The sequence below is a fragment of the Stegodyphus dumicola genome, chromosome 2, assembly GCF_044657685.1.
Source record: "Stegodyphus dumicola isolate Sdum_Otavi_A_Nest chromosome 2, ASM4465768v1".
Lineage (NCBI taxonomy): Eukaryota > Metazoa > Arthropoda > Arachnida > Araneae > Eresidae > Stegodyphus > Stegodyphus dumicola.
Window position 1 is genome coordinate 226,366,500 of NC_140769.1, and position 23,437 is coordinate 226,389,936.

The 23,437-nt window shown below is 33.1% G+C and overlaps 1 protein-coding gene across 2 annotated transcripts; it reads right to left on the bottom strand.

The window, feature by feature from the left end:
- Positions 1–2,620: 2,620 nt before the first annotated feature.
- LOC118191750 (uncharacterized) lies at positions 2,621–21,758 on the bottom strand. 2 transcript variants are annotated; one of them, XM_085811826.1, is made up of 4 exons: positions 21,718–21,758; positions 10,322–10,415; positions 9,817–9,940; positions 2,621–3,387 (listed from the first exon to the last, which is right to left on the bottom strand). In XM_085811826.1, the coding sequence occupies exons 1-4, from the start codon at positions 21,741–21,743 to the stop codon at positions 3,119–3,121; spliced, it is 513 nt and encodes a 170-aa protein (XP_085667952.1). In that variant the 5' UTR covers positions 21,744–21,758; the 3' UTR covers positions 2,621–3,118. The 2 variants fall into 2 exon arrangements, with proteins under 2 accessions (XP_085667952.1, XP_035218492.1); XM_035362601.2 differs by lacking the exon at positions 21,718–21,758 and adding an exon at positions 10,760–10,963.
- Positions 21,759–23,437: the final 1,679 nt, after the last annotated feature.

Here is a 23,437-nt window from a genome sequence, read left to right on the forward strand (position 1 = left end):
TCACTGAGGCAAGTTCTTTAAGAGTAATCATCTATTCTCCTGTCAGAGCGGCTCGGAGCAAGTCGCCCCTTAAGATTACTTTGACAATGTAAACGCTCACTTCGACGGAGTATAAACGTAGGGGAGATGAGTCAGCGCTTCCGTTTCTACTTTGAACCTGTTGAAAAATCTCTCCGGGCAGTTACTCCTAGCAGCGTTCGCAGGGACGTCGTGACAATGAGTTCTATAATCTGAGATTAAGCGATAGCCAAACCATGGCATTTTTTAATGCATAAGCATCTTATGAAGTGTTTTACTTCTATAATTATGCGAGCTTATATTCATTTTTCTACAAGCATCCCTACATGAGGATGCAATAAATATATGATAAACTATAAAAATAAAAATGAAAAAGATATGTAGATCTGTTTTATTGGGGATATTTAAATTTCTTGCTTTGTATAAACATTCTGGGCTATAATTCGTTACAATTCCGCTTGGATGTGAAACATGTTCAGCTTGGATGTGTGAGTGCAAGTACTGAAGGTGTATTAAGGTTTTTATACAAATTATGCTAGATGAATTCTAATCTCCTTAAACTATCCATTTTAGCATTTTAAAAGTAAAGTATAATCACTATATTTACCCATTATTAATTTTGTTGATATCACTTTGTGTGTTGTCCAGAAACACAATTTCAGTAGGATCCAAAAGTAACAATTTGCGATAAATATCTTACTCTTGGAACTATGTCATAATATATATATTCTTTTACCTGTGGTAATATATATGTAATGCTCCCAAGTTTTTTGCTACTTCTTATTTATTTAAGATTTTCTGAATAATTAGGATCTGATATGCAATAACTTTTTTGCAACTTTGGACATTCTCGTCCGAAATTCATTTAATAGTTCATTTGATACTCCTAATTCATAGTGGCAAGCTACCCAATCATGTACCCATTTTTTTTTCCTCCCAAGAGCAGAAATTAATTCGTTTGAAACTGCTTCGCAGACTTCAAGCACTGCAGCCTAAGAACATCTATTGTATGTTCAATGCATATTCTTTCCTGCAGCTGCGACGTCGGTATCCATTTCGTAAGCAAACGGAGGCGAGTTGTCAGTCCACTCTGATTGGTGTAAACAATCTATCAGAGTACAGGTCCGTTCACTCGGTTCGAAACGCCCGGACGAGCGGCTTTGACAGATGTAAACTGGCCTTAAGACCTTTATGACTGCGCATATGCGTTTTTTGTATAACGGACGGTATAAGCTAAAATTATCTAATTCAGTTAATGTTGATGATTGCGTTGTTCTTTAATCTTCGAATTGGATCCGGCTTATTATTTTTTGCAGACTGTAAGAGCAATATTATAAAAATAAACTTGATCTTTCGATTATGCCAAATAGAATTTCCAATGCTAGAGCTCCCAAAGGATCTACAAAACGAAAGTATGTTTCGATGTCCATCAAACAAAAAAATTTCGATTGACAAGTTAGTCAGTATTCCCGCAGCAATTACGGGACTTGAACAGCGGAACTGAACAAGAAATTATGTCTGTTTATAGAATTAAAGAGAAAGTATTATGTTTGAGCATTGTGTGCCACATGAGAGTGTTGACAATTTTACTGTAATGGTGTGTATGGTATTAACCAGTTAACTATGGTGCTCTCGTTTAAGAGTGCACACCGTTTTGTGTCCCCAGAATCGAGCCAATCACAGAGCAAGTTGCGCTGGTAATATATTGGATGAAAAAGATGGGTTTATTACTAATATTTACTTATTTGGTTAACATAAGCATATTTTACATACATATTAAATATTATACACATAAAAGTAAGAATTTAAACTCCTGCTGTGGAGCGATATTGAGTAAAACAGGGTACTATACACCAGTGCTCCACAATCAAATACATGTATTTGACATTTTGCAATTTTTTATCATGTATTTTAATACACAATGACAATTTTTTCCCCTCAATAATGCTTTTATATATTTCACTGTTGTGTGCCAGCATTTGAATTTTTTCGGCACTTCCTCAATAACTCAGAACTCTTTGGTGTGCCACGAAATTCCAGAAAGATTTTTTTGTGTGTCGCAGGTGAGAAAAGGTTGCGGAGCACTGCTATACACAATGCGACTTTGCGAATCGAGCACCAGTAACTAGATTCCGTCGTTGATCTTATGTTTGTAGCAATGCGAACAAACATCTTCACATAGGGTTTTTTTCCCATCGATGTTCCAGCCTGCCTAATATGCTTATATTAGGTCTAAATGGCCGAGTTTGTGACGATTTCTTTCTTTCAACTGGATATGTTGCAAAAAGTTTATACACGATAATGCTCCATTACTTTTTTAATATAATATGAATGCATTCAGACACACAATGTCCAAGAAATAGAAAAATATCCTCTTGTAGTACTTTTTTAGTTGCATGTCACAGTACCCAATCAGCACTTAATATATTACTCATATCCATAAAAATATGCTGACATATTTTGGTGATGGTATTAGCTAGTGTATATCAAGTTCTGCTGTTCAAATAAATGAAGATTTTGCCATCAGTACCAGCAAATAATTTGAAATTAAGCTTTCAAATTTTTATAATAAAGTGACTAATTATTAGAAGAAATGAAAAAGTCAACTATTAAATTCCTTTATTAGCAGATGACGGAAGACAATGGAACATTTGATGACAAATCTTAGACAGAAAAAGAACACTCCAATAGCTACCATGACAGACTGTCATTTTCTGAATAAGCTATATATACATAAATGACAACTATAGCATAAAAATTCTTAGTGATAACACTGCTTTAATGAGTTTTTAAAACTCATAGTACAAAATTATCCTTAAAAAAAATTGTTTAAAACATTTACTGTAAAAATGATCGCGAAGAACTACACTAAACATGACAACTGTTAATGTTACATAAATTATCAAATCACCAAAGACAAATTATGTTGGGAAAATAAATTAAAAACATCATAATGGCCATTTTTTCTTTCAGGGTGCTATTCTTAAACTATATCATGTGCACCATCCACTGTGCTTTGTGTAAAATGAAAATAAAACCACTGACTCATGTACAGAATTAACTTACAACAGAAAGAAATGTACAAGAAGTCCATTCAATTTTATGCACAAGGTTCAACTGTTTTTGGTTCTTCAGAAGCTTTTTCTACCTCATTCCCTTCCTCCAACTTTGCCTTTTTTGGACTTGCTCCAACCTCTTCTTTTTCCTCAGCTTTACGTTTTACACTTTCAGGCTCATCTGTTTTTTCACCTTCTTTTTCACCATCTTCAATTTTCTCAGCATCCTTTTCACCATCCTCTTCCACTGCTTTATCAGCATCTTTCACACCATCCTCTTCTGGCTGTTCTTTCTCATCTTCCTTTTCTGAAGCTGTAATACAAAATTAGACTGCATGATTATTCCAATTCAGAATGTTAGCAAACGTATAACTGAACATTTGCAAAATATGAAACTAGGAAAAACAAACATTAGATTGTCAGATAAAAAAATAATCAAGAGATTAATCGTTCAAGGACGGAGGAGAGACTTTTGCTTCGAAAGAGGAGGAATACATCTAATCTACTCTTTAGCAATCAACAGCATTTTATTCAGGTTGTTTAAATGCCTAGGTTGATAGTTGATATTTTTAGTCCAAACTGGCAATATAAATTATCTGCCTACCCTCCAGAAATGTGAAACCTGTTCAAACATTACTGGAAAGGGAGAAAAATAGAAAATTTTATGAAATATTCAATTTTCCTTTCAACAGCTTTTTACTTCCTTGTACGAAGTAAAACGGAATAATTGTAATCACGAAAAGTTTCAGGCAGCATATCTCAACGAAAATATCCATTTTCCCCACTATTGAAGCAATTTAACAATGTTTTTGAGTGATATCTGTATGTAAGAACAGAATAAGACTCTTTTCCTCCAAAAAAATTATAAAGCTGTTTTAAGTTTTAAAATGAATTCAGAAGAGAATTTTTCGTGGTGTCTGTATGAACGTATGTACATATCTTGCATAACTCAAAAACAAGTAGCCTCAGAATTTTGAATATAGGACTGCTATAACATGTAGATGTGCACCTCTTGGTTGAATTTGGCCTTACCAAACATATATAAATATATTTATATATATATCCACTCTGTTAATCGACTCAGTGATCTGTTTCTTTACTCTTATGTTTCTAAAGCGCACATTTTTTGCTTTAAAAATGATTGAATTATGTTGTTCTTATCTTCCGGTTAAGGTTTTTACGCCTTTAGTAAATCTGCATGCAATATTATATTTGTAGAGTTATCAACAATTTAAACATTGTTTAAGTGCAGCTAAGCCTAATGCTTTTGATGGCAGCCATTGCTTGTTTATATTTGAAACAGAATAGTGGATTTGTTGCCAATCTAGAGAAACTTAGCTTCGCAACAACAAAGATAACGCCTTCATTTATTATTGCGAATTAAATCATGCTTAATCCTTTCTGGGATTCTTTCAAGGAAATAAGTGTTTAAGATTTATTTTGTAATTTTTAATATAGATATTTTGACTTTTTATGTATTTTCGCCTTGTAGAAAAGTGAGAACTGAATTAATTGAATGAGAAATACTAAATCGCTTATGAAAAACTGTTTCTATTTTGTGTCGTTTGCTTAATTTCTTTTATACATCATTCTAGGATTTATTATAGTATTTGAATAGAACATGTGGCAACGATGAGATAATTCTTTAAATGATATACATTTTGTACATTCTGAGTTATAATATGAATGAAATATAATACTGTTAAGTGAACCTAGCGCCAGAGTGTTGTTATAATAAACAAAGTGAATTTTAAAGAATGCATTTATTCTATTTTAGTTTACTCACTGTTGGCAAAGTAGATTCGTGGTGCACGCAATTTTTTTAGATTTTTATAAACTTTTATAAATATAAATTTGCTGTTTTGTTAATGCTTATTTGGACAAGATAGTATACCAAGAAAACATATGTCCTGTTATCATCTGCAGTAAGCTGAACTAACAAACTGGAAAATACATCTGTAAAATTAACTATTTCTGAAAAGAAATGTAAGCATGAAAAACCCTGCATTTATCCCATCCTTGCAGTATTTTCTTCAAATGAATAAATAATTGCAAACAAAGGAACAACTTATGTAGGCATTACAGAGTAGTGAGACAAACCCAGGTTTTTATCCCTCTGGGAGTTAATATGAATGCAATCGAAAAATCCTACCAGTGAATGTTTTTCATGGGTTATTTGACAATGCCTCGAGCAGAAAGAATAAATGTAAAGGGGTCAAAATTATCCCTGTCCACCGTTCTAGGAATAAATGCCAATATTTCAAAAACTAACAAACCTAGAGAACTGAATTTTTAAGTGTTCAGGAGTCAAAATGACCCTATCACCGTTCTAGAGTTAATCTTAAGAATATTTCCTGGGGAAATTATTGTAAACATGTAGTGAAAGATTCTGTTACTTGAAGTGAAAAAGCTTTGGAAGCTAGTTACGGAATAAGCCCAAGAATTGCAGAGACTGGGCAGGCTCGCACTGTTGGAGAAAGCCTCATATTACCAGCAGCTAAAGATTAACATTTTCAATGAAGCGGCGGCTAATGAACTTAATAATACCCTGTTATCAAATTACACCAGTCGCCGAATTCATGAAACGACAAATTCGATAAAAGGCATTTATTCGAAAAATAAAACACGGCATATATTTCCCATTGCAATTGAATAAAAGAACTGATAATAAACTTTATTCAATTATTAGTTTACATATGTTTCAAAGAAGATAAATGAACTGTCGCGAATTACAGTTGGAGCCTTTAGCATATTTAGCTGATATTTTTGGAAAACTAAATGAATTAAATTTAGGATTACAAGGATAAAATGTTAATTTGTTAACCATTAGACCTTGAATAAAATAAATGGAATGATAAAAAAGCTAATAAGCAAAGCATAAGATAATATTTTAAGCTTTTTAAAAACCACTTCTTGGAAGTTTTCTAACCGAAACTAATTTGAAAATAAAGAATTAGGATACGACATTAAAAATCACTGTTTTTCATTGACGAATAATTTCAAAATGCATTTTCCCAAGGATTATGAAAACGAAAATTAGATCAGAAAGCCATTTTGTTTAAATCTACCCGAAATTTTATCTCGGGAAGAAAAAGAACAATTGCTTGAAATTTCCTATGATCAAACTCTAACTGAAGATCTAAAAAATAATACATTTGTTACCTTTTGGCTGGGGAAAAAAAAGGGAACTTGAAAACATTTCAAAAAAATTAAATTTTCTTTTTGCACAACCTATTTGTACGAGCAAGGATTTTCTTCCATATTATATTTGAAAAGTAAATACACAACTAAAACTGGATCTTAAATTTACAGTTGAAACTAAGCGAAATAAAACAAATGTAAAGATATTGATATCTCTTAAATAGGCCAAAAACCAAATAGTAAAAACCATATTTGTCCATAACTATACAAAAAAAAGTAACAATACAATGAAGATAAAAATGATTCATTAATTTCAACGTGTTTTATCACATACAGTATATTTGCATCTAACAATTACTTTTGATTGATTTATATTTACATCAAAATCTATTAATGAATTCAGAAAGTTTAACAAATCTACCCTAATAGATTTCACAGCTTGGCATAATTTTAATAACAATGGATAGTTGCCAGATTTGGCCATTTGCAACCCAGCTACCTTTTAGTAACATTCAAGTATCAAAATATTATTACATAATTAATCTATTACTTCCTACAAAACTAACAATTACCTTGAGTAAAACGACAGACATTTCAATACGTTGCACTCTGCACTTTTAATAACTTTGATTGATTTATATTTACATCAAAATCTATTAATGAATTCAGAAAGTTTAACAAATCTACCCTAATAGATTTCACAGCTTGGCATAATTTTAATAACAATGGATAGTTGCCAGATTTGGCCATTTGCAACCCAGCTACCTTTTAGTAACATTCAAGTATCAAAATATTATTACATAATTAATCTATTACTTCCTACAAAACTAACAATTACCTTGAGTAAAACGACAGACATTTCAATACGTTGCACTCTGCACTTTTAATAACTTTACTCTTACACATAAAGGATGATAGTAACACTAAAAGATTCTTTTATCGGAACTGGATTAAAAAATATAAGTATGCATGCATGTACGTGTTTGTACATGCATTTCTGAATCTGGACCCGATAACAGAAATGTGAAAATTTGTTACTCAACAATATACTTACAATTACATTAAAAATTATACTTAATCAGTTTTACTGAATCAAAAAAAAGCTAGTAATACTGCAGTAGCTATATGAAGAATAACTAGAATCGGTACTTTCGCCAGTGCAAACGAAAAGTCGCCAAGAATGGTACAACTGATGCCAAAGAGAATATCCTCACTTGTAACCTTTCACGCGTCATTTTCAAAACAAATCGCAGCCATTTCTTATCAGATTAATCGTAATATTGGCATACAATTACATAGGATTTTTACCAGGTAGTTCAATTTTATGTCCTATGGCATTTGCAGGTGGTAATTAAGTCAATTAGGATGCAATCACATCACTCGCCCGTAATTATAAAGTCAAGAGTTCAATTCACAAATTTTAATGAGAATGCACTAGCGAAGTAAAGAACTGCACATAATTTTTGCACACTTTTACATAATTTTTGAGTAATCTATTCGTACAAATTGAAATAATTCTTGCATTTAAACTTCCAAATTAAGATTTAACTTGAAATTAATGTTACTGAGAAAATTAGATTTTTGTACCTTAGTTTACGTGAGATGAGACCACTTTGGGTCATGTGATGTGAACCGGCGAATCAAGATGTTGAACCATAAAAGCATAGTATCTTCTTAAATTAACGTCTTTTTCAAAATTTATTGTCATTTACTGGCTTTTTTTTTTTCTTCCAGATTTTAAACCATATTAAAATGTTTATGGGAAGCACTTCTACAGAGAACCCGGTAAATGTAAACATCGCCAACTTTGGCGATAATAGTTCAAACCTGGTAACCTAGCAGATTTATCTTATTCCCTTGTTCAAAGTTTGCAAGCATTAGTCGTTGTTTGCATTTGCAGATTTATATTATTCTTCTCTTCTTTATTATTTTTTTCTGAATTTTTTAACAATGAATAGATAGAAATATTTTCGTAGATAGATGCGGGTTCTAGGTTCAGGAGGGGTGAATGCTAATTTGTAACACGGCTGGTTCACCTTGTGTTTTTAATTATTAACAACTCTAAGAACCAGCAATTTAAATAAATAATGCTTTTATTTTTATTATTGCCATCTAAAATTATGAGAATAAATCCAATTTTTCTGGCGTAAAATTATAACAAGACAATATATTGTTAAATGCTTTTCTAACAATAACCTTTCAGAGGATGGCAGGTGTGAGAAATACATGATTAAATTGAAATAAAAAATATTATTGATTATCTAAGATGACAGAGTAGTTTGATGCATCACGATGGTCATCAAAATTAGCAAACCACTGCTAGTGTAAGGAATATATTGTTTTCTGTGTTAAATGGAATTTCCATTTATCACATTTAATTTCAGTACATTAATACTAATTTATATTTTTTAAATGAATTTTTATTTCCGTTATAAATGCTTATATATTGTCTTATGCTTAATATATTCTTTTCTGTGCCAACTTGAATTTAATACAAATTTATTTTCGTTTATCACGTTTAACCAGTTAGTTTGACATCTACATGCTTATTCTCTGTGAATTTTTACTACCATATGCTTAATATATTGTTTTGTCTCTGCTAACTTGAATTTGCATGCACTAAAAATCATGTTTGCGGCTCGGCTCATTGTCTATGAACCGCGAGCTTGGCGAGTAAAAATGCAACGCCGCCAACGGGTTCTCTGCGGATGAAAAGCCTGTTTATGCTTTCGAAATACAATTCTTAGACCTAATATTGTAATTAACATTTTTTATGCATATACTGTATGTTGTCGCCAGCAAAGTCTGCCTGTTTAATGCAAGCTTATGAAGACAGTCCACAGTGATGACACATTTTCAAATGCACACACACACTCACCTAAACCCCCCTTTCTGCTAAGAAATGAACTATATGGATAAGGAATAATGAGTAGACACAAGTAAAGACTTCTCAGTCTAGAGCAGTTTTGAATTCAAGGATTCTCCGGAACAATATCAGCTTCTTGTGCACATTAAGATTAAAATGATTGACCAAGGTAAAGAAAAGCAGTCAATATATACTACATAGCACTTGATTACCAATTATTAACTTACATAATACTTGACACTTTTAATTATCTTACAAGCTACACAAGTTTTAATCATATTTGCATATAATAAATAAAATTTTAAAAATTGCATGCATATGTAGTGCATTTCAACAATTTAATGAGTCAACTTCAGAAATACAGTTGCGTTCTTAAATTTTAAAATCAGCTTTCACAAGCAATCTAAAACACCAATATTATTGGAACTTATGATTGAGATCTGTTCAATTAGGAAAATATTCTTAATGTAATTTTCCTTTATATTTAATTAAAAAGCTTGTCTGAAACTTACCACTACAAACAGAATTTCTCCAAGAATTTAAATATTTTAAAAGAAAAAAATCAAAGATATTTCATTTTTATCCTCTGAAACTGCAGAGGTTATTGGCATCTTACAACAATCTTAAAACTAATGCAGCAACTACACATACATGATTCTCTAGACTCCACTAAAATTAAGGTTTATAAAAACTTCCAATTCAAATCAAACTTGGTAAACTTTAAAAGTGCCTTACCACCATTTTCAACACTTTTTTCTTCTCCATCAACTTTTTCTTCAGACTGGTCTTTATTTCCATTTTCTTCCTGTCCTTTAGTTTCTACACTAGAATCTGCTTCAACTTTATTCCCATCATCCACCTTTATGAGGAAATTAAAATGCAAATTATATTGACATATGCAGACCAAATATAAAAGACAATGGAATAGATAAAATGTAACAATAGAACAAAACAATTTTGTTTTATTCTATTGTTACATAAGGGAATTTCAATATATATTTTTAAAACAGCATTAAATCCTAGTACATTTTATAAACAGAATGGAAAGAAAATATTAAAAATTAAAGAGTTTAATTTCGAAAAATTTCTTCAATTTGCATTATATAAATCATTTAACTCTACACTGTACTTTAGAATTAGCAGAGTAAATTATTGCATTTTTGGAAATTCTAAAAAATATTCTCAAGATGCATGATATTCAATGTAATTAATAAAATTCGCAATGAAATTGCTTTCTTACCGCTTTTTCAGCCTTCAGAGATTCTTCCACTGGGGTATCGGTTTTGACTTCCTTCTTAGGGCTATCTTTACTCACTTCTGAAGCAACTTCAGCACTACATAAAGAGGAAAAAAAAAAAATTTACAAGAGAAACAGATAAATACATAAAAGAATTAATTCTAGAACTAGGCAAAATCATAGAATACGAATTCGTAACCTTAGCAAATATGGAGGTCAGAAAGAATTCTATTACCACGCATTTCCCAACGTACGAAAATGGTTTATACAAAACTTTTTTCCCCCAATTTCCTGGAATTCACATAAATACCAAAGTACACGACTTTTAGTTTAACTTCAGAAAATTCACTCAAATGTATTGCACTTCGAAAATTAAAGATGATTTTAGATGAGAGATTCCAGGAATAATGGTGCCGGTGGATTCGAAGACAAAAGACTTACCTGCTTGTTCTTGAACGAGTAGCTGGCATATTTAATGATGATGTGGAATAAATATCACGAAGAATTAACAGCAAAATATAAAATAATTAATAATTGTATTAATTAAATGTAATTAAATTCGAAATAATTAAGTAATTCTCTAGAACTCCTAAATAGCACTCGTACGCTTGCCTTCACAACATGAAACTCACTACCTTTCTGGCGCGAAAGCCAGCATGACAATGTATATATAGCTATCGATCACGTGAACACTTTTACCCAATGGCATTCGAGCACAGGATTCCTCTTCCAATAGGAAGCCACTCTTTATTTCCCGCTCTTAAAACTCACACACGATGCCTAGCGTGAAAAAAGAATACTATTCGCTTGTTAAAACGATTTTGGAATTCTTTATATTTAAAAATATGCAATTTTAGATTTGCCTTTATTCTTGTTTTAAATATTAAAAATCTACTCAAATTACGAATATTTTCTGAATCACTTTCACATTTTTTTCTCAAAAAAGAAAAAAGACTTAGCGTTTAAAACAATTTAAAAATACAGAGGCAAACGCATAACGTTTTATACATTTTCAATTGGCAACAAAAATTTATTCTCTTGCAAGGAGGTATTCCTTATTCTCTTGTTCGCCTTCCGGTTACCATTTCGTAACAAGGGCAACTCAAAACCAGAATCAAGGCCAAAAAAATTATTGCCGGAGAAATACTATGAGGCGCATTCCAGCAATAAATCGCTTTTCATACAAACTAGTTTTTCGACGTTTATCTCGCAGTGATAAACTTCTTTTCCTCTGAGAAGGTTTCGTTTTCAAAGAGCAAATAATTTTGTTAAGTAAAACATTCCTCGCCTAGCAAAACATGCAGATCTTACCTGTTAGTCACCATATTTTAAAATTCGAATTGATTCAAATCTTTTTATTTTATATCTCCATTTATTCAAAGTCATTATGAGGCATAAGAATCCAACTTTCTAAATATTTTTCTTGGTATATAATCAAATATTCAATACTATGAAGAGATCTAAATATAATTTTTTTTAACTTAATTCTTAATACGAAAATAAGATTTGGATCTAAGACATATTAACTCATACACAACATGATAATTTTAAGAGATGCACATTAAAAAAATTCTGCATAGAAATATCAAATGATATTTGGTTAATTTTGAAATGGTAAATCTCTCACTTCTTTAAAAAAACTTATCATATAAATAGTCAAAAACTAATTACTTCCAAATAGTCTTACCATTTAAAATGAAAATCAATGAATCATAAATAATTACATTTTAATTATTTAATATATGCTGAAAAATAACAAGGAGAAATACAGCTCGTTTTCTGTTTGATATAGTAGACACCCAATGAAAAATTCTGCTTTGTATTTACTAGATATGATTAATTATGTATTTAGCTTCTTTGACGCTATGAATAATTTAAAAAAAAAAAAATGTTTTATCCCATTTTGTGACATAAATTTTTAGATCTGCCCATAAAGAGTTATGTTTAAATAGTAGTTTTTTGCTAAATTCATATAATTACTAATTCTATTTTTTGTTGATTTTCTTTTTTTTTTTTTTAATTGTTTGTTCAGGCTCTATCAATATGCCATGCACAAAAAAAAGACGTATCTGTAGTAAACCCATTTCAGACATAAATATTTGTGGTTGTATTTGCCCAACATTTTCTTTAATACACGAAAAAAAGTGATAGCACTGGCTGATCACATGGATTAGAAATTAAAAATGCACACGGGAATCCTAGGCACAAATCATCTATTGTAAGTAAAGTTATGAGTTCAAATCTGTATGCATTCACCCCATGTGTACCATCAATACATGTACAAGTGAGAACTAAATTTTTTCAGTATCTCTCTTTGTGTTCTGTCATCATTATCAAAACAAAATCATTTCCTTTTAGAAATGAATATTGTGTACAATATTCACTCAAGCTATGTTGATCCCCGGGTTTTATAAAATGAAATGCATGGATGTTCGGAATTTTGCATTTCAGGTACCCACGTATCTACACAAACCCAATCATTTTCATGTTTAACAGAACTAGAAGACAAATTGAAAGATTTTTTGATGTTATGTAAATCTTGTTTTGTAAGTAAATGAACCCTCTCAAGCCCAGCATCTCATAGAGAATTTCTAATTTCATCTAAAATATTATCCAGAGAAATTTTTGCTGCTATCTTTGATGCAATATTTTTTATTTCATCTGTTGTTAAAAATAAGTGACCTAAATCATTCCGATGCCCAATATGTATTTTCTGATATGTGTGTGTGTGAGAGATTATGGCAAAGCCTCGAGGGCTATCTGCCTAAGGGGAGGGATGCCTTCGTGGAGCGCTTTCGGTTTAATCCTAGTATCCGGTGCACACGGGATTTGGCGACTTTATGATGAGCAGTGAAAATGGGACATATACGATGAGTAGTTAACGGATCATTCCAAGAAAATATACAGTTAAACATAGTAGATACTATGTATATAGTATATATACTATGTGTGTATAGTATATATATATAGACGTTCCTTGGATCGTTTTTGGTGTTGGCGATAATTTTCGCCAAGTCGCGCCAAGACTGCACCGTATACTAGGATTTTACGGCACTTTCTAAGGGAAACTGGCTCGTATACACATTACACATGGGAAAAACCACGAAAACGCCCATGCAGCCAGTCCGTTCGCGGGATTCGAACCTCGATCGAACTACCAGTGTTCAGCGACTTTACCGCTCGGCCAACTGGTGGGCCCTATTTTTCTGTTATGACACTACACATTTGCCATCTGTATGTTCTGTTACTTTTAATGCAGCTGGGCAATATGCATTTATTTTATTGCTATCAAGGGTTTTTAAGTGACGTAAACCTTTACTTTCTGATATAAAATTTCCTGAACAGTGGCATTACACCATGTATATTAAATATGCTTACTCCATAAGAAATTTTGACTTCATATTATTTTCAATTTCTGCCTTCCATGCCAAAAAATCATCAAATGAATTAAATTCTAGCTCAGTATGATGCAAATCAACATCATGAACATTATTGAAATGAAATATTATTTCTCGCATTTTAAAATTAGCATAACATACAGGACACACATAATTATCTGTTAGAAGTATGAATTTTATTTTGATGATATTTCCAATTTTTAGGTCACTAAATTTCAGATAGCAGTCCTCACATTTGTAGCTTGGTGATCGACCACTTTTTAAAGAATCAATAATGTAGTATTATTGGAGTGTAATGTGTTGGTATGGCATTTCAAACTGCATTTATTTTCGTACTTTTTAAGCAATCAGAGAATACAAAATTACTCTCAGCCACACTAAAATTATTTACACAATCAACCATACTATTAGAACTTAGTTTTCAGAGACTCAATTAATGTAGTATTATTGTAAAGAAATTTATATGCATGGCGTTTCAAATTGTATCTACAGTTGAAAGTTTTAAGCAATCACTGCAAACAAAATCACTCTCAGCTATACTAAAATCATTTGCACAATGAACCATATCACTCACAACACAATCATAATTATCACACATTGGAATTATCGCACACGGTTACTCCTTCCTGATTTTGATTCGATTTAGAATCAAAAATACCTTCTGAGGAAACAGAAGTACTTGGCCCTGAAATGGGCATTTTTACTTGATTTTGTGCAGAAGATATAATAATCGAAGCAAAATAAAAAAGAGAACTGCATCAGCGATCACACGTTACCACAGCAGTCAAAGAGCAGAGTAAATAATAGTAAATATGAGGCGCCTTCAAGAAAATGACGACATGCGCAGTAATCTGTGCAGATGTTCAGGGAGGAAACTAGCGTCTGAGGGGCTAGACGCTTGTATTCTCTTGCAAGGAGGTATTCCGTATTCTCTTGTTCGCCTTCCGGTTACCATTTCTTAACAAGGGCAACTCAAAACCAGAATCAAGGCCAAAAAAATTATTGCCGGAGAAATACTATGAGTCGCATTCCAGCAATAAATTGCTTTTCATACAAACTAGTTTTTCGACGTTTATCTCGCAGTGATAAACTTCTTTTCCTCTGAGAAGGTTTTGTTTTGAAAGAGCAAATAATTATGTTAAGTAAAACATTCCTCGCCTAGCAAAACATGCAGATCTTACCTGTTAGTCACCGTCTTTTAAAATTCGAATTGATTCAAATCTTTTTATTTTATATCTCCATTTATTCAAAGTCATTATGAGGCGAAAGAATCCAACTTTCTAAATATTTTTTTTGGTATATAATCAAATATTCAATACTAAGAAGAGATCTAAATATAATTTTTTTTAACTTAATTCTTAATACGAAAATAAGATTTGGATCTAAGACATATTAACTCATACACAACATGATAATTTTAAGAGATGCACATTAAAAAAATTCTGCATAGAAATATCAAATGATATTTGGTTAATTTTGAAATGGTAAATCTCTCACTTCTTTAAAAAAACTTATCATATAAATAGTCAAAAACTAATTACTTCCAAATAGTCTTACCATTTAAAATGAAAATCAATGAATCATAAATAATTACATTTTAATTATTTAATATATGCTGAAAAATAACAAGGAGAAATACAGCTTGTTTTCTGTTTGATATAGTAGACACCCAATGAAAAATTCTGCTTTGTATTTACTAGATATGATTAATTATGTATTTAGCTTCTTTGACGCTATGAATAATTTTAAAAAAAATGTTTTATCCCATTTTGTGACATAAATTTTTAGATCTGCCCATAAAGAGTTATGTTTAAATAGTAGTTTTTAGCTAAATTCATATAATTACTAATTCTATTATGTGTGTGTGTGATTATGGCAAAGCCTCAAGGGCTATCTGCCTAAGGGGAGGGATGCCTTCGTGGAGAACTTTCTAAGGGAAACTGGCTCGTATACACGTTACACATGGGGAAAACCACGAAAACGCCCATGCAGCCAGCCCGTTCGCGGGATTCGAACCTCGGACCGAACTACCAGTGTTCAGCGACTTTACCGCTCGGTCGCTGGTGAGCTAATTACTAATTCTACTTTTTGTTTTTATAACCTTCCATTTATTGGGATCATACTTAAGTCATTAAAGAAAAGAAATTATTTAAATAACAAGTACATACTATATATTTGTAAGCAGAGTCGTAGCTAGGGCTTTCAGCGCCCAGGGACAACTGAAGATTTCACGCCCCCTAATGCTTGCCAAGAATGGAAAGCATTTAATTCTAAAATGTCGTAACATCAGTTTGGCACCCCTTGGATTCTGCGCCCAGGGACAGATGCCCGCCCTTGCCCCCTCTAGCTACGTCCCTGTTTGTAAGATAAAAAATATGCCAGCAAACTTCTAATTTTAATTGGCAATAGCAGAGCCAGATTTAGACTTGATAAGGACCTAAGATATTTGAGATATGGGGCTCTTTATAAGTCTGTTATAATATATTTTAATACTATTTACACTATATTTTAATTTTTGAGGGGCCCTAAGTTGTAGCTTGTGTAGCTTATACATAAATCTGGCCCTCGGAAATAATCCCATTATATTCTTCATCATAATCCCATTATATCTTTCCATCTTAAAAGTAGTACCTGTTTATAATATATAGATTTAAATTTCGAACGTTTCAAAATTAATCCATGCCATCTTATATAATAAAGCAAGGCAAATATCTTTTTCCCAGGCTGATTAAAGATTTCAGTTGAAACCCAAACTTTCATATTTCAAGCTTCTTCTGAATGCAGTCGCATGTGTTTCGCTATGGCAGGGCCTCTTAGGCCATTGGATACATGCATACTTTCCTAAGAACAGGAATGGATACATGCATACTTTCCTTCCTTTACGCCCCAAATATTTTAAAAATGGTCAAAATTTTTATTTTATACTCACTGAGTACTTATATATGACAAATTGTATAAAAAGTACTTATACATGACATGAAAATATTTAGGCTTGGTATCGCAAGATTCCATCTGTCCGTGTGCTTTTACAAGCTACTCCCACGCTACTAGCAGCCCTGCAGCACTCTGGCTAAAAAGTGTCACTGCTCACTTCTCTGTATTTGTTCACTGTTTGAAGATGTAAGCTTCTAAAAAATGGGAGGTGCATATTGCATTCATAATGATGTGTGAATCGGATATTGTACCTAAAAAGAATTGTGTTATCCAGTAATAAAATTATGATGAAGAGATGGCTATGTCTGCCTGCTAATGTCATCTTTCTTATGTACACAAAGCCAAGTTACAAAATAAATGACCTCTAATATATTACAGCCATCTACCTAATCTAATACGTGTTTAAGTGATGACAAATAAACGCACTTCAGCTTCGCTCTCTAAACTGCTAATATGTAACTTCAATGTTTGCTATTGCAATAATACGAGGGCCATCCAGGAAGTAGATTACGTTTCCGTCTGTGTCCGCTAGGGGCGGGGCTAGCGCGGCCATCTTGGGGTCAGAGCGTTGCGCAGCTCAGTCTGCATCTAGCCGTGCTAGTGAGAGGTTCGTGCTGTGCTCCGTTCAGATACTGTGACGGTTTGAAATGTCTGCGTTAATTGAAAATCCCGCGAGCTGCGAAGTGCGCTCAGTAATAAGGTTTCTGACTGCAAAAAACTGTAAACCGATAGAAATCTATCGGCAGCTTCGTGAAGTGTATGGGGACAACATTATCACTGAAGGTGGAGTGCGTCAGTGGGTCATAAGATTTCAAAATGGCCGAACCAATGTTCACGACGAAGATCGAAGTGGGAGACCCAACATAGTGACCGCCGAACTTCTCGAAAAAGTCGATGCTAAAGTCCGTGAAAATCGAAATTTCACAATAACGGAACTCTCTTTGAGTTTTCCACAAATTTCGCGAAGTTTGTTGCACGAAATCATCAGCGAAAAGCTTGGTTACCACAAGTTTTGTGCAAGATGGATTCCAAAAATCTTGACAGAGGACCACAAAAATCAGCGAATGGCTGCAGCGTTGAACTTTTTGGACGCTTACCATAAGGATGGTAACTCTCTACTCGATCGCATCGTTACTGGTGACGAAACATGGGTGAAACATGTAAACTGTGAAACGAAATTGCAATCAATGCAGTGGGGGCACACAAGTTCTCCCCAAAAACCCAAGAAATGCATGCAAACAATGTCGGCAAGGAAGATGATGGCGACTGTTTTTTGGGACAGAAAAGGTGTAATTTTGGTGGACTTCCTGGAAAGAGGCACTACAATAAACTCTCAAAGGTATTGCCAAACTCTCCAAAAACTCAGAAGAGCAATTCAAAACAAGTGCAGAGGAATGTTGAGCTCTAAGATCGTGTTGATTCACGACAACGCCCGGCCCCACACGGCAAATGTCACTCGTAAAGTTCTTGAATCTTTTAAGTGGGAGTTGTTTCCTCATCCGCCGTACAGTCCCGACCTGGCACCGAGCGACTTCCACCTATTCCCAGCAATGAAGAAGTGGCTGGCTATGCAGCGTTTTGATGACGACGCACAGCTGCAAGAAGAGGTAACGAAGTGGTTGAAGGCGCAGGCGGCCGAATTTTTCGACGAAGGAATTTCCAAGCTCGTACATCGCTACGATAAATGCCTTAATTTGTATGGTGACTATGTAGAAAAGTAGTATTTGAGTGTGGCTTTCATCTGTATATAATAAAATTTGTTTCCTATACTTTGTTTATTTTTTTATTCCAAAATGTAATCTACTTTCTGGATAGCCCTCGTATCAAAAATGTAAATGTTCTGTAAAAAGATACGCCTAGAGTGCCAAGCAAACTGTGCCCACAAAAGTCAGTTGCAAATAAAAATGGAATTAAAACTGCCTCGACTGCCAAGTTTCTTAGATCTTACCAACTCAATATATTAGCGTACTACGCAATCAGAGTTCATCCTTCAATACGGATCAAAACATGCATCAACAGTGCTCCAACTTTTCCCTTGCTTTTATTATGTCATATACATAATTACATAACAATTTTTTTAAAAAAACAAAATATAAACATGCCTATATATATTTATATATATATCATATATATGTAGAATAAAAAATATTTAAATCAAAATTATAATTTAAACTAGCGGTAAACCCATAATTCCCCTTTCTTGGACTACATCATTTCTAGATCAATCCATCTCATTGCATAACACTGATGACGAAGCTAATTCAGAACTTGAATGCAAAATTTTAAGAACTGAAACCTTTCTAATCTAAACCAAAACCTTGGTGTTCATCCCTACTGGATAATTTTGCACTTTTGCTTTAGCTCTCTTGCAGTCATGCTACTTCACTCCCTTTGCTTTGCCATGCTGCTAACTATGCAGTTACCTAAATTGTGATATTCTATATAAAACTGTAAGCAGCAATAAAAGTATACCTAATTTAGCCACATCCATCTACACTCATGTCCGTAAATTAAGGATAATTCGGAGTCACGCGTAAATCGAACACTAAAATAAATATATCACCTGTAAAATCACTACACACATCTTCATGAATCATATGCAAATTTCAGAAAGTAACCAGATGACACCGATGGTACGTCACAATGAGAGTGTAAGAGAGTGATATATAAGGAATACAGGCAAAGAAGTAAAATTGTTCACAGGCACTTTATAAGCATTTCAGTGCAATAACCGAATAGTTATGACACAAAGGACGCATTTGGATGAATTTTTATGTAGTAGAATTATCGGCCATCTGGAATGTGGGTGTAACCAACTGGAAGCATCAGATGAAGTTGGAATTGCCCAGAGTGTCATTTCCAGGCTTTGGCAACAATTCCAAGATGATGGTAATGTGAGTAGACGTTACAGCACAGGTCGCTCCAGAGTTACAACGCCGAATGAGGACCGGTATTTGGCAGTTACTGCCAAAAGAAACAGGCGGAGAACAGCCTCAGACCTGTCTCGTCAGCCACTGGTACGACAAGTTCAAGGCACACCGTGTACAGACTCTTAGGGCAGATTGGTCTATATGCTCGTAGACCAGTCAGATATGTTCCACTTACTGAAACTCACTGTCGCCTGTGGTTAGCCTGGAGTAGAGAGCATGCATTGTGGACACCGCAACAGTGGGCTTGTGTGATGTTTTCTGATGAGTCCAGGTTTAACTTGCAGTCTGATTCTCGCCGGACTTTCATATGGAGAGCTCCAGGTACCCATTACCACCAAGAAAACATCATTGAACGACACCGTTATGGTGGTGCAGGAGCTCTCGTTTGGGGTGGAATTATTCTGGGTTCCAGAACTGACCTGCATGTTCAAATTGGAACCATGACAAGCCAAATCTATCGGGACGTCATTCTGGAACGACATGTACGTTTGTTTCGGGGCACCATGGACGCACAATTTGTGTTTATGGATGACAACGCCCGTCCTCACCGTGCAAACATCATAAGCGAATGCCTTCAATCGGAGGATATCACCCGTATGGACTGGCCAGCATTCTCACCAGACTTCAATCCAGTAGAGCACGTGTGGGACATGCTTGGCCGACGAGTTGCAGCCCGTCAACCTCCTCCTACATGTCTACCGGAACTTCGGAGAGCATTGCTTTTTGAGTGGTGTAATATCCCCCAAGATCAGATCGATAATTTGATACTCAGCATGCCTAGGCGTTGTACGGACTGTATTGCGTCGTCTGGGAGACATACAATGTATTAACAGTCATACCAACCATGTTGGTTTTTTGTACATAGGATTTTTTTTGTAATTTGCTCCAATAATATCAAACATAAAGCATCACTTTTTGCTCTTTACCTTTTGTTTAATAAATAAGCTTTACAAAATAAGTCAAATTTGTTTTGCTTCTAAATCTTCCTTTGCCTGATTTTGCATTATCCTTAATTTATGGACATGAGTGTTTAAGTCTCTTTTATGAGTGTCATCTTTCTAACTACACAATAAAGTCTTTTGAAGTTATAACGCACAGAACCACTCTCAATCTTTTGCAGCTCTCTCCAAACCAAGCGATGACAAATCTTAAGCGGTCATACTGCTCAAATTGAAAATTCTAAATAAAAATGCTAAAATGTAACTTATTATTTAGAATTTCATTATACGTGTAAGATGAAAAAATATGCAGATCAAAATTCTAAATTTAATTTGGAACAGTCACTTAACTCTCAATTGAAATGAGTTATTTCTCCTTTCCATTCTAAAATTAGTAACTGCTTCTAATAAATTGTTTTGCATCATTTCAATATTTCACCTTTTCATGTGATACTTATTATAATTCTAATAATGCAGACACTTACATAAGACTTAACTGGAATAAAATTTCAAATTTGGGAAATGAAACTTAAAATTAGCCAATAAGGATACAGGTGTACTAAGGTAAATAATTCAAAGTTAAGATTTCATCTGGGACATCCTTCGCTTCTTTCGCTGCCTTCCAAGCTTACTCTCCTTTGCTGCACTTTCTTCCTTCAGATATTAAACACGTAAAATGAAACACGTGTACTAAGTATCAATTTTATCTGCGCTTTCATCAAAAATGTTTCTTTACAATAAAAGCATTGTTTTCTCGATAAACAAAAGAACCATTCTACTGTCCATGATTGCTAAGTCCATCTACTTAAATTATTACATACATATAATAAAATCTATAGCAAAAGTTAAATTTTTATTTGAAAACAAATAACTGATTACAACAAAGCATATTAGGACTGTGTCATAATAGATGAATCAGCTTATGAAAAAAATTCTAATGAAAACCAATTCACATTCATGTTACCACATGCAATAAACTACATGCAGACAGCCTGTTTTCCACATACAGCAAACTCTTGCTGAGCAAAGATTATGTCATTAGCATATAGGGTAAAATTGCATTCTGCAAAGTTTAAGGATGGAAAAATGCATTAGGCGTAATTCAGATTCAGAAAATATGTATAATTTAAACAAACCTAAATACTGTTATAATAAAAATGAAAAAAATTAAACAAATATTAATTGAAAAGATTTTTTACTTCTTTACGTGATGTGAACAACGCATAATTTCTAAAATAAGAAATATCAGATCCCCATGGAAAGCTATCAGGAAAGACAAACAAAAGTAAATAAATAAAATAATCAATAATTAAAATAAAATAACAAATGATTAAAATAATAAAATATAAAGAGGCAAAACCCAACAAATTCTGAACATGATCCCCTCCTCAATATAATTGTAGCTATCAAGCAAAATATAACAGGACAAAAGTGCATTGCCTCTGAATCCAAGGTTTGATCTGTAAACTGAGAATAAAGCAAACGTTCTGTACAAGTAACAATTTCCATCCCCCCTATTTGATTAAATTTTTCCGAAAGATTTGCATAAACAAACAGTTACGGTACAACAAGAAACGATATCAACGGTTATCTTTTCCTGTTGTACCGTAACTCACAATAAAACCCCCAATACCAAATCAACAAATACAAAGGTATGGACCAGGGCAATAATTTCCAGTACTTGCAGGACTGACACATTTACCATTCTCAAACAAACACACACGAGTTTGTTGTATTTTTTGAAAAATAAGGTTCTCAATATGGGTTTTCCTTTCCTTTAGAGTAAAACTCCAACACGGTTTACATATTACTAAATTAAAATTTTACATGATCAAAAATATCTAATGCTGAAATTGTGTGTTTAGTTTCATAAAAGAAGTGCTAAAGTCGCTCTTAATTAGGGCTCTGATGAACTACATTTACAATTATGATTTATCTAAAAAAAATAAGAAGTACCACAGTCAGGCTCCATTGGACTCTGGAGCAATTTAAGTTTTATATGTGATACAAAAATATTGTTCGAAAGATGGCGAATTTTGCTCAGGATTATGAATGAAGCTACTCTTAAAAATAAGCAAGAGTGCTGACTTTTTCAATGAATCTTATAAATTGTCCTCTTCTTTCTTCATATGCATCAGTTTCTATCATAATATCAGACTGTAGTTGTGCTTTATTTAAAAGTTCATTTATCTTCTTGTACATTAAAGGTGTTTATCTTCTTCTTCATTGCAACTTTTACTGTTGGCTGGTAAGGTCATCAGTTTTTCATTCATCATTACTTGACCAATTCTTTTACTTCTCCTTCTTCCATACTCAAAAACCTATACTGCCAAGTGTTACTACTACAACATATAGCATTTCTTTGCTGTCACTTTTAATGGATAAAACTCCTATAAAATTGTTGATAACATCTGGCCAGAGATGATGACAGGAAGCATTCAGTGTTGATGAGTGAACGTTGAACCCAGCATAAATGAAATTCTAGCAATGGACAAATTAAATGGAAACTAAGTAATGTGTATATGTAATGTTCCGTAAATCCATGCTTGGTAAGGGTTTACTGTATACAATCCAACAGAGATTAATAACTCCTTAAAATTATAATAATAATCCTATACATAATTGATATGTTCCAACAATATAATTATGGATAATTTGAAAATACAATTTAAATATATGTCTGACTATGATGTTTCTAAATTACCTTTTTCAAAAATTGATTGATTCAAATTTGCTGTGGTGAAAAAAAATGCTTTCTTTATACTTATTAATTAGCAACACTCCCCCCCCCAAAAAAATCATGCTTTTCGAGTTTTTTCAATACAAGCAAATGATGGCACTTAGTACCACACCAGTACCCCTATAATGATCTATATTTTACGAGTCTATAATTTCCAAATCCTATTCACAGTTAACATT